This window comes from Onychostoma macrolepis, chromosome 11 (assembly GCF_012432095.1).
Source record: "Onychostoma macrolepis isolate SWU-2019 chromosome 11, ASM1243209v1, whole genome shotgun sequence".
Classification (NCBI taxonomy): Eukaryota; Metazoa; Chordata; class Actinopteri; order Cypriniformes; family Cyprinidae; genus Onychostoma; species Onychostoma macrolepis.
In genome coordinates, this window is record NC_081165.1 from 10,707,041 (window position 1) to 10,727,191 (window position 20,151).

General features: G+C 34.8%; 1 protein-coding gene across 14 annotated transcripts in view; it reads left to right on the forward strand.

Annotated features, from left to right (window-relative positions):
- Positions 1-20,151, forward strand: part of cacna1da (calcium channel, voltage-dependent, L type, alpha 1D subunit, a) — a 128,785-nt gene that overhangs the window by 36,924 nt on the left and 71,710 nt on the right. For 13 of the 14 annotated variants that reach the window (XM_058792150.1, XM_058792151.1, XM_058792153.1 and 10 more), the window contains exons 5-6: positions 13,183-13,349; positions 14,449-14,601. In XM_058792150.1, the coding sequence (XP_058648133.1) occupies positions 13,183-13,349; positions 14,449-14,601 (320 nt within the window). Of the gene's footprint in view, positions 1-13,182; positions 13,350-14,448; positions 14,602-20,151 lie in introns of those variants that run through there. The other variant, XM_058792162.1, reaches the window with a different exon arrangement.

Below are 20,151 nucleotides of genomic sequence, written 5' to 3' on the forward strand. Positions count from 1 at the left end.
TAAAGGATGCCATTGAAAACATATTTAAAATATACTATATTTATGTTGTTACATTAATGTTTGGAGGTTCAATGTGAAATAATGACGATATAAATAATCATTAATCATGATTAATTACAGAAAAATGTGATTAATTATTTTTTTAATCAATTGACGGCACTGTTAACCTTTATAGATTTTAGATTTCAATTTAATTTCTAATTTAATAGGTCCCCCCAGAAAGAGATCAGGACGGCCCCCACCCCCTTCAAATTTTCAGTTCGATAATCCAGCCCTCAAATGAAGCTAACTAAATAGCCCTGCTCTAATCCATTAATGTGTGTGTGGGAAAAAAAAAAAATAATAATAATAATAAAATTCTAAAAAAAAACCAACCACATACGCACAGCAAACTGAGTATGTGTGAAACAGGCGTAACACGATGGCCTGCTTGACTATAACCATTAAACATTAAATTATAATTAAGAGCTATCAATTTTAACATTTATTAGACTTAAAAAATAACTTCTAATTTAAGTGAACTTAAAACAATCTTCACATAAACCCATTATAATAAATGTCATATTTAGCTACCTGTGTCCCTCAGCAGAAATATACAGAAATTGAATAAAGTTATCAAACACTAAATTCTAAACTAAATACAGATAAATACTTACAGCTATATAAAAGTGATTGATTTCCTCTTTTATTCTTGATGAACAGACATCACAGCAGCTGGTTATTAGGTTGTTTTTGGCTGCTATTTCTTTAAGAGCTGCTGCTGCTGAACGTGACGCAGATCTGACACACATCATATTTTCTCTAAACTCTCATCACCTTTTCTGACCCATTTCAGGTCGGACCCATTTCAGTCTCTACTAATGAGCTGAGGAGTTGAATCGGGTGCGTTAGATGAGGGAGACAGTGCTGGGCTGCTCCAGGACAGTTTTGAAAACCATTTCAGAGACATGTCCTTAATGTAGCTCATATATAACATAATACATGCACGCACAGTTTTAAGGCAGCTTTAATCGCCTTTTTGATAACTTAATGCCTTAACCGACCACGACATTGCATGCACTTAGTTTATTTCGCGCTTTGATATGAATTGATACAGGCTACAGCACGTGCTGGTTTCCGCGCTCGTTTGACTTACGCCTGCCGCTGAAGTGAAGCTGGAACGAAGATTTATTGAGAAACTTTCTTATATGGTAACTAGATAGACTAAAATATAGTGAATGATAAATAATTGCCATTTCAGATGTGTATAAATGTGGCTTGTCACCCCTAGAGTGTTTTTTTTTTTTTTAATTTTTAAAAATTTAATTGTATTTATTTATAATTTTTTTTGCAAACCCTGGCTTGTATATAGTTATTGTAAGCCATGTATGCTGTCTTTGTTCTACAATAAATAAACAGTCAAAAAAGAAGAAGAAAAAGCAGACAGAAACAGCAGTTATGAGTGAGGTGGCCAACCCTAGGCTCCCCCCTGCGTTAACAGCGTTAAATAATTTTAACGCATTAAACTGAAAAAATTAATCGCCTGCGTTAACGTGCTAATTTTGACAGCACTAATGCATATTAAATTCTATTAGTATAAACTTTTATTGATTTTTATGGATTTGTTTTATTAAAAAGACATCTGGCTGGCCCCAAATGTCTGAACAGCAGATATATATATATATATATATATATATAGAGAGAGAGAGAGAGAGAGAGAGAGAGAAGGCAGGCATTTAGAAGGATAAGGTATTTTCTAATTTTCTTTCTCTTTCTGTTTCCTTCTTTATTTCATCATCTTCTAGAATGTCACTTTCACAAATTTTCCTCCTTTCAAGCTCTTCACCTTCTCCTCAACTCCCAACACACGCACACACACACACACACACACACGCACATGCTCCTCATGCGGCTATATGACCCAGAAAAGACCTGAGCTGCTGTCTTGCTCTATACTGTCTCATTATACCAGCCTCTGCGGAGCATTTCCTGATTTTAGATTAGAGTTCATCATGGACTGTATTACTCACTCTTTATTCTCAGATGAAATATATTCAAAAACCATGTTTGCAGACCTACTCTTCCTGTGTCTTTTTGTCAGAATTAGTTGCTTTATATCAACTGGTTATTTTATCTTTTGAATATTTGGTAGATGAGGAAGAATCCTCAACCTCCTCTGGCTGTTTTTAGTAAAAATGTGTTAATTTCATGTCACTTTCTACTGTATCAGCCTAAAAAAGATGCAGAGGCCCAGAGATAAAATGTTGAAGAAGAAAAGCTGCTCCTCTTTTGTCCGTGCCTCAGGCCTGTTTCATAGCGCATGCATAAGCAGTGTGTAAGCAAAAGCAAAAGCAGCGTAACTGCACCATCAGGATCACATGCTTTCACACTGACAATGCCTGTGCTGCGTAACACAACTGTGTCTCTATACAGAAAATAAAGGGTTCTCTGGGTGATTACATTGAGCATTGATTTTGGCATTTCTTACACTTTGAAAATATGTCTTTCTTCAAAGTTCCAGTGGCCAAAACAAGACACTTTTTTTTTTTTTTGGTCTCTTTCAGTTTTTTCCCCCCAAATTATATTTGGTAAATTTTACATTTTACATACAGTATATTATCAAATAGTTTGCAGCTGGTGTAATCAAATTATGTAGTCAAGTAATATTATCAGATAAAATATTGATATGTTTAAAAAAATGGAGCAACACTACACTGAAAGTTGGTGATGAAACAATTTTCACTCGGAAACTACTAGTAAATTTCACAATTAATTACAAAATGGTAAGTAACACATTAAATTAAACATGAAATTTAGAAGTATAAAGTCTGTAATAGCATTTTCCTGTAAAACATACTCCAGTAATTTTTCTGTTATTTACTGTACAATTTTTTTTTTTTTTATACAGTTTATCGTTCAAAATTGACACTATCCTATGACATTGAGCATTTGATTTAATAACGTCTATACATTTTACAGTGGTTATTGGGAGTGTGCCATTTGAGAATTATATAGTACTTGATATTCATTAAATCTAATTTGCATGAGGAGTGAGACCACATGTACATTCAAATTATAATTAAAGGAATATTCTGTGTTCATTAGAAGTTAAAAGCTTAAACAACAGCATCTGTACCTTAATGTTGATTAGTACAAACAAATAAATAAATAAATATTTCGAATCATCCTTAATTTAAAGTGCCCCTATTATGGATTTTTGAAAATTACCTTTCATGCAGTGTGTAAGCTCTAAGTGAATGAAAACATTCTGGAAAGTTTTAAATCTGAAAGTGCACCGTGTATAAAGTTAATGTCGCTCAAAAGAAAGAGTCGACTCTGAATCATTGAAAGGAGTTGTTTTTAAAACGAATCCCAAGCCGTTTCATGTTGACGTCAACATGAAACATTAGCATATTGCCCGCCGACTTGTTGCACGCGCAGAGCTGGGAAAACTTGGATTTTTGCGTTGGTCTGAATGAAAATGCAAATTCATTCTTTGCCACTAGGTGCCGCTTTTGGAGCGTTAAAACCTCACAAACACTGCTTTAAATGAAATCTACCAATCGGACCAATCACCGTAGATTAGCGTCACGCAAAGGAGGGGTTTGGAAAAATGAATCGTTGAACCAATCGTTTGGGAGTCGTTGAGCAAACAAGGTAAAAATAAATGCATATTATAAGAAAATTAAAGTGTTTTTTGACCTTGCATGCATGTCAACCTGTTGTTGGGGACTCCCAAAACCAAAATATGAACCTTTCATATCCCATAATAGGGGCATTATGGCCAAAATCAAGGTTCTGATGAGGCACTTGTTGAAAGTCAATTAGTCCATTTTTTTAAAGGGGTCATATGATGCGATTTCAAGTTTTCCTTTCTCTTTGGAGCTGTTTGTGCATAGATAAGATCCCCAAAGTTGCAAAGATTAAAGTCTCAAAACCAAAGAGATATTCTTTATAAAAGTTAAGACTCTGCCACACCCCCCCAAAACAGCTTATTTAAACACGCTTCCACATGTCTACGTCACGGTGTGGGGAGATTTGCAAAACACCACCCAAACGTATACACACTATTATTCTCGCTGTAGTATTGTTGCTGCCGCTGGCACCATGTCCTGGAGATGCTGTGTTTCGTTGTGAAAGCGAAAGTACTTTGTTTGGGCTTCCAAAAGAGGACACAACTAGAAATCAGTGGTTAAGTTGTATTTACAACACTGTTCCAGAACAGTTCAACCCAAATATTACGTGTGTGTAGCGCATTTTACAGAGGACTGTTTTCTGAACCTGGAAGAGTAGCCTACAATGCTGGCTTGCATAAAGGCTGTTTCTATAAAGTGGGGCAATTCCAACTTTGCAAGGACAGTCTGACTCTTCTGACTCACAGCCGTCTCACGCTTGAGGTATTCGGCCAATCACAACGCACTGGATAGCTGGACAATCAGAGCACACCTCGCTTCTCAGAACGATGAGCTTTGTAAAAATCGGCGCTTTTCAGAAAGGCGGGGCATAGAGGAGCAACAATAATGTACAGTATGTGGAAAATAATGTGTTTTTTGAACCTTAAACCGCATAAACACATTGCATTACACCAAATACACAAAATAATGTTCTTTTTAGCAACATCATATGACCCCTTTAAGGATTTCAAAGCAGAACTACGAAGCATTTAATTTTATAAATACACTGACATTAATTCTTCTCTTTAAATTTTGGTATTTGAGCTGTAAAGTTGTTCATCAATTTTACAGTTGTTTTATGGTTTTAGGCATTACATTGCCACATTATTATTATTTTTTGAGAAATTATTGCTTTTATTCGGCAAGGCCACATTTATAATCTGACAAAATATTTCTATTTCAAATATTTCAAATATAAATGCTGTTCTTACGCACTTTCTATTCATCAAAGAATCATAAAAAAACACAGTTTCCACAAAAATATTAAGCAGAACAACCATTTCAGCAATGCTTATAACAAGAAATGTTTCTTAAGCAAATCAGCATATTAGAATGATTTCTGAAAGATCATGTGACACTGAAGACTAGAATAATGCTGCTGAAAATGTAGCTTTGCATTGCAGGAATAAATTACATTTTTAAAATCTATTCAAATAGAAAAGACTTGTTTTAAATTGTAATAATATTTCACAATATTACTGTTTTTACTGTATTTTTGTTTTTACAATGTATCTTGGTAAGCAAAAGAAACTCTTTTCAAGAAACATTAAGAAATTTTACTGACCCCAACGTTTTTTATTTTTTTGTTCTGTTGATTTGATCTTAACTTGTATTGAACCCTGAATTTTACTTTTAATTGAAACCAAACACCACACTGTAGCCATAAGCTATTTAAATCATCTAGATTCAGTCTGTCATTTTACTGAATTGAAAGTGTTTGTGAGTCTGTACTGATTTATAAAAAAAGCTGTAACAGTTCTGTCCACTTTTACATCTGTATCTCTCACCACTGATGTTTTTTTAGCCCACTGTCCTGTTGGCTTCTCTGTAGATCACCTCAAACTGTGTACACACTCCTCTTCTTCCTCTGTATTTCCTCATCAGCGTCTCTATCTCACTCATACACGCACAGTCCACTGGGTAGCTAGGTCACATTTCGATCAGTTCGTCTCATGCAGAAGAGCTGTCTCCGTCTCTCTCTTCACCTACCCGTCTCTCTGTTCACGGGGCTGTCGCTCTTGATCTTTCGCTCCCGCGCAGCAGCCCCTCTGTAGCTGAAGATTAACAAAGAGTACTCACAGATAGGTGATTCATAGGCGATACTCAGATAGATGCATTCAAAGTACAATTTTTGTTACAGACACATTTTTATTAGTGTTTTATCTGCTGTTGTTGAGGTCTTGTAAAACATCATTATTCAGATGTGCACCACGGTCAGTTCAGGTCATCGCATGCTGCTTTTTTTAAATCATGTGTACAGCAGATGATGCCGTCTGATGTTGTTCAGATTGAATGTCTTGCTGTTTATATTTTGGCAAATTCAGAAAAGGTCATGCAGACATGTGACGCTGAAAGTGGTTTATCTGTTATAATCCAAAGATGTTTTGATATTTTGCCTATTATCTTGCTACTTTAGATTACAAGCAATTTTTTTAAAGCAGTTTTTGTATTATTTTCAAAGCAGGTAACAGTTTTTATTTTAGTTATTGTAACTCAGTTTAAAATAAATTTTATGTAGATGTGTACTCCTAAAATAGAAGTTATTATTTTATTTTCTTCTCTTCTGATTTGAATATAGCGAAGAACAAAGATTATATACTGTATAATACTATGTAAGATTTTATATACTAACCCCCGGTTTCACAGATAAGGCTTAAGCCTAGTCACAGACTAAAATGCAAGTCTAAGCTGTTTCAGCTGAAAGAAACTTGTACTGTCTGATCTTAAAATATATCAGTGTCTTTGTTTGTCTCCAGATGCACACCAGTAATGTTTTTTTCTAAGGCACATTTATAAAACTTACTTAAATGTCCTAATTGAACTATGGCCTAATCCTGGCTTAGTCTAAGCCCTGTCTGTAAAACTAGCCCTAATATGTTATTGCCTAGATAGTCAGAGATATCGTCTGTGGATGATGTCTTTGACAATAGCAAGACAATTATTATTATTATTATTATTATTATTATTATTATTATTATTATTATTATCAGGCTATTAATACTATCTAATCAATATTAGATAATATTCTTTTTCCGCGTTTTTACAGTGTTGCGCATTATTGTAACCAATCACACGATTATGCTGAGTTTATGAATGCAATGACCAATCAGAGGCATTCAGATGAGCCATCGCTGGAACAGCAGAGTTCTGTTGTTCAGTGCGTGCTGACTGAATTCTGACTCGCGAGTTCTCTCATAAACAACAAAGTGCAGTTGTATGTGCGATGTAAGTATAAGAGATTTATTCATCATTCAGTGTAGATTCACCGATTATAACGGGAGTGTTTTTAAAGTGCATAAACTCGTGCTAGGCTGAGCTTGTGGTGATGTTCTTTGGTAATGTAATGTTCTTTGCTTGTTTTCTGTAGCTGCTTTTTGAATAACTGAGGAAATGTAAGCATTATAATTAGTAACTTACGATGTTTCTATTAATTTATGTTAAATACAAATTCAGTCATAGTTGGTTCACTTTCCGGCAATGAACCAAGTAAATAAATAAATAAATAAATTAGCACGATAATATCATGTATCGGCGATCTCACAGGCTGATGATAGGATGATATGAAAATTGAGCGTATCGCCCAACACTAACACACACAAGTATTGTTGTTAATTAAAAGTATTAAAGTTGCAATCATATATGAACTGAACTATAAACTTAACTTAAACTTAAAAAAAATAAATAAATAAAATAAAAATACAAAAATTAGAAATGTTGCCTTGGAAACTATAACTGGAGGAAACATCAAACAAACAAAAGTAGTTGAAGTACCAAAACTGTTCAAATTAAAATTGAAATAAAATAAAGCTAAACTAATAAAAATGACAAAAGCACATAAAAATTTAACAAATTATGAATTGAAAACTGAAAATATAAAAATAAAACTAATTTAAAATATAAATACATACTGTAATACTAGAGTGCATTTGGAAAGTATTCACTTTTTCCACATTTTTTTATGTTACAGCCTTATTCCAAAATGGTTTAAATTCATTATTTTCCTCAAAATTCTACAAATACCCCATAATGACAACATGAAAGAAGTTTGTTTGAAATCTTTGCAAATGTATTAAAAATAAAAACGGAAAGAAAAAAAAAATCACATTCACAGCCTTTGCTCAATACTTTGTTGAAGCACCTTTGGCACAAATTACTTTTTGGGTATGACAAGCTTTGCTCATCAGCATTTATGCAATAACGGCAATTATCTGCCATTCTTCTCCTCGCCTCTTCACCTCTCAAGCTCTGTCAGGTTGGATGGGGGCAGATGCGCATTTTCAGGTTTCTCCAGAAATATTTGACTGTGTTCAATCTCAGGCCCTGGCTGGGCCACTCAAGGACATTCACAGAGTTGTCTTTAAGCCACTCTTGCTGTGTGCTTAGGGTCATTGTCCTGTTGAAAGGCGAACCCTCTGCCCGGTCTGGTTTTGGTTTTCATTAAGGCTATTTAAATATTTTGGTGCATTGAGCTTTTCTTCTACTCTTATGAGTCCCTCAGTCCCTGCTGCTGAAAAACAGCCCCACAGCATGAGGCTGCTACCAGCACACTTTACTTTTGGGATGGTACTCTGCAGGTGATGAGCAGTGCCTGGTTTCTTCAAACATGATGCTTAGAATTAAGGTTCATCAGACCAGAGAATCTTGTTTCTCAGAGTCTGAGGTATCTTTAGGTGCGTTTAGTGTTGTTTTTTTTAGGGGTCGACCGATATATGTTTTTCAGGGCCGATGCCGATACCGATTATTACAGACCAAGTGGACCGATAACCGATATTTTTAACCGATATATTATGTCTGATGTAAAAATGAATATTAATGTCAAAATTAAGAATAACAAGGGCTCTGACAAAAACTGCCTTCCCTGGTGTTGATTGCACTTCTTACTCTTGTCATCCTCCATGCATCCATCTACAATAAGGGTAATATAAAGAGAGAGTTAAAAGTGGGGCCACTGTATGCTTCATGATTAAGCCTATGAATACTGTACTACAGCTAAACAGCTTGGGGAAATGTAAGTATTTGGCTTCAATAATTTACATGTTAGAAATGTATGTGTAATAGCATAACCTCTCATAATTATAATATAATAAGTGTAAATAATTTAATTGTCTTCATAGCTCCATTGTAGAAGTTGTGAAGAAGACTGTAACTATTTTAATTAAACTATAACACTAATAGCCTGTTATAGGCACACTTGGTTCAATAGCCTATTGAAATGTCACAATTTATGTCGTCCTAATTTTGGCCTTTGTGACAGTCTCTTAATCTTAGCCTATGTGACAGTAATTTCGATTAGTTTTAATTTACAGTGCAGTGCAAATGAATCCATAAAACATTAATTTCAGTTATCTTTTAATCAAATGAGAGTTAAACTCAATTTTGTGGCAAACAAATCTGTTTACCATTAAAATTAAAACATGGAAGAAATAGCGTATTGTGTGATTATTCTTTTAAACAAAAGTTGTTGTTGTTGTAGTAGTAGTAGTAGTAGATAAACCAAACTTTTATTTTGACGGGTTGCCATGAGGACCTCTTATGTGATATGACGATCGTTTTACTCAAATGAAACGGTCAAATGCTCATGAAGTAACTCTCAGAGCAGTTCTGGGGATGTTGTTCATGTATTTATGTCCTCATTTAGTGAGAAGGCAGATGCTGAAAACACCGCGAGCGTCGCGCACTTCAGTGTGTGTGTGTGTGTGTGTATATAATCAAAACCGCGCATCTGTGCCATTCACATATACAGAGAATTCATATTTAAATAAGTCTTTTTGCAGCTTAGTATTTACAGATACTAGTCCATAGCGCGAGTCAATTTAACTGACCTACTTTTGATTAATTCATCCAAACTTTGACGAACTCCGTGCGCAGTAAATTCCCTTTATATGACTGGCTTCCGCGATTCCGTCTGCGTTTTCCCATCGCGGAAACCATAAATAGATAATATTGAGGTGTTTTGCAACTTCAGTGTAGTGGATTGTGATTTATTGCAACTTGAGCAAGGTCTGCTGCTGCCTTTGAGAGACAACTGATGCGTGATAATCACTGAAACTGTAGCAAGCGCTTTCAGTGTGAGAGTGCCTTAGTCTTCCACATTGATTGGTCTGAATCGTGACTCCCAACAAATCAGATGCGCGGTAGGCGGAGACTGCTCTAGGCCACAGAGTGGTGAGTTCTGACAGGCTGCATCAGAGCCAAATACCGCGTTTCAAAATTAAATAATTTTATCGGCACATCGGTTTTGAAAACGACCGATACCGATAATCATAAAAATGAGTAATATCGGCCAGGCCGATAATCGGTCAACCCCTAGTTTGTTTTTGTTTTTTTGCAAATTCCAAGTGTGGTTTCATGTGTCTTCACTGGGGAGAGGATTGAGTTTGGCCACACCGACATAAAGCCCAGATCAATGGAGTGTTGCAGTGATGTTTGTGCTTCTGTATATTTCTCCTATCTCCACATAAGAACATGGAGCTCAGTTAGAGTGACCATCAGGTTCTTGGCCACCACATTAACCAAAGCCCTTCTCCATTGATTGCTCAGTTTGGCCAGGAGGCCAGCTCTAGGAAGAGTCCCAGAAGGTTCCATTAAGGGTAACAGAGACTACATGCTTCTGTGAACCTTCAATGCAGCAGAATTATTTCTATACCCTTCCCCAGATCTGTGCCTCGATACAATCCTGTCTCGGATTGTAGACGATCCGCTATATATATATATATATATATATATATATATATATACACACAACAGGTTTAACCATAGCAAAAATTTTAAATAAAATGCACTAGTGTAAACGTAGCCTGAAATCTTTGAATTTGATCTATATTTGAATCAGTCTAAAACAATGCATTTGGTTTGGTTTGCTTGAGATTTGTAAGATGGAAACAATCAGCACCATATTGTCCCGAATATAAGACGACCCTAATTATATCTGACTACGTCAGACTTCGTACTTCCGCTCAATTTCAGTTTGCTTCTGTACTCAGTCTGATATAGTAAACCATCTCCCAGATTATCTCTGGCTCCGCAGCAGCCGGCCAGCCAACGAACAGAGGGCGGGCTGAGAGCCGTGACGTAGACGCTAAGCGCCGAATTTAAGATTGTAGTTTAGGTTCAGGTGAGGGAAATCTAACACGACAGCGCACATGGAGACAGGATGCTATTCACTCTGTTGTGGAGAATATTCCCGGCATTTGCCAACTGAAGCCCGAACAAAAAGAGTGTTTGGTTCACATTTTGGAGGTGATGTTGTGGCCCTACTCCCGACAGGTTTTGGGAAAAGTTTAATTTATCAACTGTTACCGATCGTCAGTGAGAAACTGGGGAGGCCAAAGTTCGGTAAGGCGATAATTGTGGATGCGTAGATTTACTTCACATAATCTGCAAAAGTCGTTCACAGCCATCTTCACTCCGGTATTTCGCTCAATGGTTTTGTTTTCGCCGCATACCTGTGTTTACAGCGGAAGTTCGAGGCGGCTGAGTCGGCGCATAACATACATCATAACCAACCGTTATGTGATTGGCTTACGGTACACCAATGATTCTAAACTTCAGACAAGCGCCCGCCCACGAGAAAGTAAACGCTTGTCAATTATGCCCTTCCAGACTCTGTCTACGAAGCAAAGCGAAGTAGCAAAGTTTGGTATTACCAGGCTAATCCATCTCATAGTAGCCTACCAAAATTTTATTATCAGTAGAAGTGAAATCTTATTGTAGTCTTCAAATCTGGGTATAGGGCTGCAACAAACGATTATGTTGATAATCGATTAATCTAACGATTATTAGAACGATTAATCGACTAATCATCGATTATTTCACTGATTAATCAGTAGACTTTGATTTGATTATTCAGCTTTTGCAATTAGTTAAAATATTAAGTTATACATATTCTAACATAAAGGTCAATTCAGCTTTAGAAAAGCATATTATGTAATTACAATTATTATACAATTAATTGGTAACACTTTACAATAAGGTTCATTGGTTAACATTAGTTAACATGAACTAAGAATGAACAATACTTCTACAGCATTTATTAATCTTGGTTAATGTTAATTTCAGCATTTACTAATGCATTTATACAAATCACAAGTTGTGTTTTTTAACATTGGTAAAGGCACTGTGAACTAACATGAACAAACAATGAATAACTGTATTTTTATTAGCCAACATTAGCAAAGATTAATACATGAATTTAATAAATGTATTGTTCATTGTTCATTCATGTTAATTAATACATTACAATAAGGTATCATTTGTTAAAGTGTTACCAATTCATTATACAAATAGATGTATTTGGCACACAAAATGAGATGACAGACAGAGACACTATCTCACCATTTAATTAGCTACATGGAAAAGTAACACATCATTCTGCCTAACATCTCCTTTTGTAAGTGATAAGAATCAAAATAAGGGTAAGTGATGAGATGCTTTGGATAAACTATTTTATTCAAAACATAATGTCTTAAAATAGCCTACCGTATAGGGTTATGATAATGATTTCTGTAAAACAAACTATCACTTTAATTAAATATTTATTCCCCACTAATAAAAACATTTTATCATTAGCTAGCTCCACACTGGAGAGCTGCTTTATTTCAGAAAATCAAGTTGTAATTCTAACTGAAAGCGACACTGACTCTGGGTTTTCATGTTTAATACCGTAAAGCTGCTTGATTTAAAGCTATCTATTGCATGAAAAGTACTATATAAATAAACATGATGTGAATGGACTTTACTTGAGTACTGAACTGCAGAGCTCATGCAAACATCCACATCGTTGTAATCAGATGCATTTTTAACTGCTGCTTTCACACTGCTGTCAGTTTTTGTTGTGTTTATTTTGTTACTGAGAGGAAAGCGCACAATATATATTTATATATTCATCAAACGCCGCTCAGGTTCGGGTGTGTCTTCTCTTGAATTGCATCCAGGAGGGATGAATTACATTCTTGCGCTACAGCGCCACACTGGTCGAACCGCAGTATTGCAGGCTCTTACATTAGGTCATGTGAGATCAAACGACTACTCGACAAGAAAAATATTTGTTGACAATTTTTTATTGTCGACATTGTCGATAATGTCGACTAATCGTTTCAGCCCTATCTGGGTACTGTCTTATGTTTTAAAATCACTTACAGAGGAAGTTTGGTCCCATCAGGTTAACATGACAGTCACGACTCATGCCCCTGTAAGCTTTTCTTTTTCTTTTTTCACTCGCGATCTTTACAACACACATTTCGTTACATATTTCATGGCACACTCGTTTTATGCGATTTTGGCGCCACCTATTGTTGTGGGTGTATTACTGACATGTCAAAGTCTAGACCCCGAATATAAGACGACCGCGTTTTTTTCAGATGTATTTCCAAGAAAAAAACATTGTCTTATATTCGGGTCAATATGGTAAATACATTTATTGAAATGTGCAGGTAAAGATACCAAACCGTATATATTTCTTTATATTTTATTGATGTTTTGTGGTATGAACGAGTTATTTGTCTGGTTCATTGTTATTTTTTCTCTCCAGATTGTTTAGTGTTGTCTTGGAAGTTCTGACCAAAGATGGGGAGAAGGAGATTGTTGGAAGCCACCCATCTGTTCATGGCCATGGAGGGAAACCTGGAGGTTTCGATGTCAAAGCCCTCAGAGCCTTTCGAGTGCTGCGACCGCTTCGGCTGGTCTCAGGAGTGCCCAGTGAGTTAAAAAAAAACCTTTGTCATTAGCTGTTACTAATAATACATAATGGTAGTCCCTATTTGTTACAGTCTTCAATTATAGTGAGTACACTGAAAATTTATTTAATTTAACTAGTTTTCTAGAAGTCAAAAATATTAACTTCACTGAACCTACCAATATACAATAATCTACACACACATTATTTTCTATGGGTTAAATTAGGTGGAAATGACTCTTTAAGGTAACAGTTGTAGGTTGCCACTTTTTACAGTATATATACTGTAATTTCGCTAATATTGTGACATTGTTATTTTAGTATCATTGATAACTTATTTTTAATTTAATTTAATTGTTTTTACTTTAGTTTTAGTCATTTTTTATTTGTTTTTTTATCATTTATGTATGTAGTTTTTATTAATAAGTTTTTCATAATTAATATTTTTATTATTAATTTTAGTTAAACTTAACAAAAAAGAGAAACTGGCCTTTGTCAGATTCTATGTGCATACACATATCTCACTGGATTATTACAGTTATTTATTTTAGTTTATTTTAAGTAACACAAATGTTTTTATGGTTTTAGTTTTAGTTAATGAAAATAACTAAGGGATATAGATTTAATGGTATAGGCTTAGCAAGGTAAAATCCATTTTGTTGGGGAAAAAAGTTCAATAAAGGTCAGGGCTTCTAATTAAGACTGATTAGTCGACTAGTCGTTCAGACAGCCCACGACTATTCGTTTTCTAGAAATATGTACAGTAGTTTTGCACAACACTAATCATGAGGCACTTTGACAGCATCCCCTTCTGAGTCCCCAGAGCGCCGGACCCCCGCTGAGGGGTGGAAGTTGGGTGAGAGATGATGGCGCATGATGTGGCCATATGGCAGGAAAAGCGCAGCATTCCTTACTGCATCCCCTCAGGAACGTTCTCTGAGAACAAGCTGTCAAACTCAATGCCCTAAAGACGCTAGTGTGTGTCTGACTGTGTGTATGCACTCTGAGTTAGATGTGAAAGTTTGGACTTAAATGCACCCAAGCAAACACTCGGGTCGATGTGAATAAGTGTCAATTTGTGTGCGTGTACATGCATTTTTATGTAGTTTTGCATATCCCTAGGTTTGCAGGTGGTGCTGAACTCCATCATTAAAGCCATGGTTCCTCTCCTCCACATCGCCCTGCTGGTTCTGTTCGTCATCATCATCTACGCCATTATTGGTTTGGAGCTTTTCATTGGAAAAATGCACGCTACCTGTTATTTTCAAGGGACAGGTGTGTTTAACCTCTATGGCAACATAAATGCTGATACACTACTGTTCAAACGTTTGGGGTCGGTAAGATTTTTTAAAAATGTTTTTGAAAAAAGTCTCTTTTGCTCACAAATTCTGCATTTATTTGATAAAAATGCAGTAAAAACAGTAAAATAAATATTTTTAATGTCTAAAATATCTGTTTAATTTAATGTATTTTAAAATGGAATTCATTCCTGTCATGCAAAGCTGAATTTTCAGCATCATTACTCCAGTCTTCAGAGTCAAATGATCCTTCAGAAATCATTCTAAAAGGCTAATTTGCTGCTCAAGAAATATTTCTTATTATTACCAATGTTGAAAATAGATGTTCTGCTTATTTTTTTGTTTAGTAATATTATACATATCTATACTGTCACTTTTGATCAATATAATGCGTCGTCTTTGCTGAATAAAGGTATTAATTTAATCTTAATCAACTTACTGATCCTGGTATTTTGAATGCTTAGTGTATAAAATTAAAAAAAATTTTTTTTAATTTTTTTATGGAGTTTAATCTAAAGATGCTTTCTTCCAGTTCTGAAAGACACATCATCACAGAATATTGCTGTGACATTAGATTAGCAAACGTGTTTGTAAAAGGGTTACATGTCTGTCAATCAATGTCTATAAAAATAACACAAATGTATCAAAAATACTACATGTGGCTTGTGCAACGAAATTGGAATGAATTAGCAATGCTAGAATTAGTGTTTGCAAACAACTGGATGTAATCTCAAGTGTGTACATCATATGAACACTTCATTATGTGGTTGAGGTTGTTGATTTCTGCCATAGTTTTGTTATTTTCCGAACTTAATGTAGGATACATACACTGAGAAATGGTGTAGAAATTATGGTGTAGATAGCCCAATTAAATTTCAGAATTATTTACAAAATGTAATACACTGAATTAAACATGATATTTTTGAAATACAACATCCAATAATCTTTTGTTTACAACTTCAAAAAATATATTTTTTTACAGTGTAGATATTATATACATTCATATTTTTCAACTCATTGAGATTCATATGAATTGTTGAAAAGTGTTCCCTAGTAAAAAATTAATTATTTAAAATACATTTATTTCATAATAAGTATAGTTAGGGCTGGGCGATATGGCCAAAAAACGATATCACGATAATTTTTGTTCATATCAGTCGATACCGATAATTATCACGATAAATGTCAAATCTTTTTCTTTCAAGTTTAAAGCCAGATTTTTGCTTCAAAGTGAAAGTTGTAGAAACCAGACCATTAATTTCCCTTAACAAAAAAAATATATATCTTAATAGGAAAATTTGTTTCTTAGTTTCTGCATGTTTTGCATGTGATTAATGTATTGTTTCAAATTAAGAAACAGGTTTGTGTTGCCTGATAATATTAATAATAATATGACTTTTTTGTCTCTTAGAAATGCACATTTGACCGTAGTAGTAGCTTGAGTTAAGATGCAGATGTAAATTTTTGTTCATTATCAAAATCAGTTATATCTGTAAATATTATAGCAACGTTTATATGGTGAAATGTAATTATTCTGAGTTTTTAAAAAAAAAATTTTTATCATTGGTATATAGTAACATACTTCCATAGTAACATACATTTAAGTCATGATAAACAGTTAAAACCACAATTATAGCACACCTCAATACCATGGTAAAAATACTGTATAACTATATGGTTTTTAGGTATTTGGTAAAACACATATAAGGGCTTAATATTAGGAAATATGCATTGTGCAAATAGTACTCCAAATAAAGTTAAATTAAAATTTTTAAATCAGTAAGTTTCGAGCGATATGTGAGTAAATATGTTAACGAAGTGCACTTAGTGCAAATAGCCTGCCTTCTTGGCAGAGGCTATTTACACTAACTCTGCCCACCAACATGTGATTGGGATAGTCAACATTATACAAAACGGCTATGAATCATCAGCTCCAGTGGCGCAGGTGGTAAAGCGCGTGCAGTGGTCTTTTTGACGTGATCGACGCAGGTTCGAACCCGCCTTTTGCCAAACTTTTTTTCCGCCCTTTTCAAATCTCATATCACATTGTAAAGGCGTTTATTTTCAATAAAAATTAAGGAAATAACCAAAAAGTTGAAAATAAAGTATCGGGTAGGGTTAGGGTAGGTGTAGGGAGGGCTTTATTGTATCAATAATAATTTTGCATCCATTTAATAATTTTAATTAAAATTATAATTTACACTCAATACCAGAGGTGGGGGGCAAGTCACACATGTTCAAGTCTCAAGCAAGTCCCAAGTCCCTACCATCAAGTCTCAAGCAAGTCTCAAGTCACAGTACAAACAAATCAAGCAAGTCAAGTCAAGTCAGTGGCTCACCTGAAGCAAGTCAAGTCGAGTCCTGAAAGGGTCAAGTCAAGTCAAGTCACAGTATCAAACAGGAACAAATATATTTTTGCCACACGACCTTATTCATTTTTCCTCAGAAATTTACTTTTTTAATTATACATTTTAAATAATAATGTTTTAAATATAACATTTTGAAAATAGGCAAAATACTACTTTGTATACCGATAAGTCTGTAATTGAGAAAATATTGATAAAAATACAAGCTAAAAATATGTATCTCATATTTATGTTATATTGAGTTTGACCATCCTAGGAGACAAAGATAATAGATGTTTGAAAATGATTTCGCATTAAATATCTCCAGTGAAGACTGGGATTCAGTCTGGGAGTACGCTAAAGAATTTCAGTGTGTAACAAAACATGCTATTCAATTTTAAATAATATGCTGACTACAAATCACCCCTTATATCAGAAATAAAATGGACACAAAATTTTCATCGGATATAGACACCCTATTTGGACTGTTTCTTTCACTTTGCATGATTGCCTACATTGTTCTTGAAAACTATTGTCATCATGGCTCAAAACAAGAAGCCTATTACTGTTAATGTTTATGTATCTTCCCCTGTAGCTTATCGATTTTTATTTTATTTTATCTTAATGAGAACTAAATTGACAGCTGTGCATTTAAGGTCTGCCTAAGCTTTTTGTTTTGTTTTGTTTTTGTTTTCTGTTTGTTCTGTAGGAAAAATAATTAATAAAAAAAAATTGAATATAGAAATATGAAATTAACTGATAGACCAACTCTATGACATTAATGCCGCCAGTAAGTGGTGGCAAATCACAGCTTTATCACAGAAGTGTTCACTGAACCGATTCATTCAAAACAGTTGATTCGTTCATGAACAAGCAAGAATAGGCCACTGAATCACTCAACCGATTCGTTCAAATCCCTGGATTCGTTCAGTATTCAGTGTGTTGCTTAGAGACGCGCGTAACTCTAGCTGTGGGCAGCCGCGCTGAAAATATTACTAAATATCGTATGTTATAAATATAAAAACTCATACTAGGGCCATTTTGACAACATGTCTTGGATTTTGGGTTCAAGAGAAATATCACTAATCGATAAAACACTGTGGTACAATTACATAACGTTATAGCCTATTGATTTACAAAGAGGGATACTCGACACTAAAGAGGCAAACGCCAGCGAAATTAAAGTTTGATGTCGTTAATTATAAACACGAGATTAATAATTTATAATCACTTTAATTTAATGAGAGACCTAAACTGAATTTAAGACCAATGCTGTTTTCAACTAACGAACACGTTTACATACCTTTCCTTTATGAAGTGGTGACGTCCTGGCTTTGCAAATGCATACAGTTTGGAAGTGTGTTAATCCAAACATCGCGAGATTCTCTTGCGCACGCTGTGTTCCTGCTCTCGTGCAGGGTCATGAACTGCGCAGACTCCGATCACTTCTGCCGCTGGTTCAGTGGCTTGCGTTTTGTTTACCAGATTATGTCGCAATGATTTATAATAATAATTACAGTTGTTATAAAGTCAAGTCCTGCCGAGTCATGAAGGTCAAGTCAAGTCAAGTCTCAAATCACTGGATCTCAAGTCCAAGTCAAGTCGAGTCATTTTCTTTATTTAGTCAAGCAAGTCACAAGTCCTTAAATTTGCGACTCGACTCGAGTCAAGTCATGTGACTCGAGTCCCCCACCTCTGCTCAATACGTTATTATTGTGTCACGACCTCCCCGTCTAGGGTTAGGAATGTCGATGACAAATAAAATAATTAATTTTATGCTTATCCCTTCTCCTGTCCCAGCTCACAAACAAATACTACCAAAAACGAAATAGTGTCAAAAGTAAGCTTTTTTTGACACAAATATGAATAGCAGGAAGCGTGAATCTTCAGAAGGGGTTCAGGCCAAAATAACAAACAAAAATGGTTTTAACTAAAAGAGAAATTTTAAAATGGATACTGTTATAATGTAATACAATACTGAAGTGCAGATAATTTGCCACTATTTGCAACAAGTAGTATAAATAGCAGAAAATCCTGCTATTTTAACATAAATAGAATGTATTTATGTATAAATAGAATCAATTGCTATTTGCACTTAGTGTAATATAGCCTCTATCGCTATTTACACTTAGTGCAAATAGCCGCTGCCATATGTTAATAGATTTGAACTAGGGCTGGGCAATATATCGATAACGATAATTATCGCGATATAATTTTCCTCGATAAAATGATAAAGAGTTCGATAAATGCCCAATATAATGTTTATGCGCCAAAAGCAGAACAAAACAGTGCGGACCGTTTATCCGCTCGGATCAAAGCTCAAACTGCCACGCAGCGCGAGCTCACTAGAGCAGATGCGTTTACTCGGTCACGCGACACTGAAGCAGCACTGTGAGATCCAGTGTGAAGCGCTTGAACTCAGCAAAGAACACAAATGACTGCCAGATGAAGGCACTGACAAACAGCAGAAACACTGTGCGCAACGAAACAGTCAGAAGGCTTTTCAATCTACAAATCGCCATAATTTACCATGGATTTACTGTAGTAACACCAACTGCACCATGGTATTTTGTCAGAAATGTGGGTATTTGTATCAAATATTATATTATTAATGTGGACATTAATTATATGTATTAAAGGAGTAATGGAATATAATTACAGTAGTTTTGTGATTAAGCTATAACGTGTGCATTTAGCATACTAAATGTTTTTAGACAATGTTTTTTTTTTTATACGAATCAGAATCACAAAGAGCTCCGTTAACGTATTTACTCACATATCGCTCAACTTACTGATTTAAATTTTTTTATTTAACTTTATTTGGAGCACTATTTGCGCACAATGCACATTTCCTAATATTAAGCCTAAAATGTGTTTTAATGTCACTATTGATGAGGATTGTATGACCTTTGAATAATAGCAGTCTTTAAATGCAAGATATTTAAAGTGTACCTAAAGTATACTTGCAATAGTTCTTCTTTAGCACAATCAAATATACTTCAGTACTCCGTATTTAGTTGGACTTAATGCACTTTAATTGTGCGGAAGAAGTGCTGAAGTACAAAATTAGTTGTTGCAATTTAGCAGACTTTAAGTATACTACCAATGCAGGGTATTTTTATTAAGTACACAAATATGTATTTGTAGTATACTTAGCATGAAATAAATGTATTTCAAATACA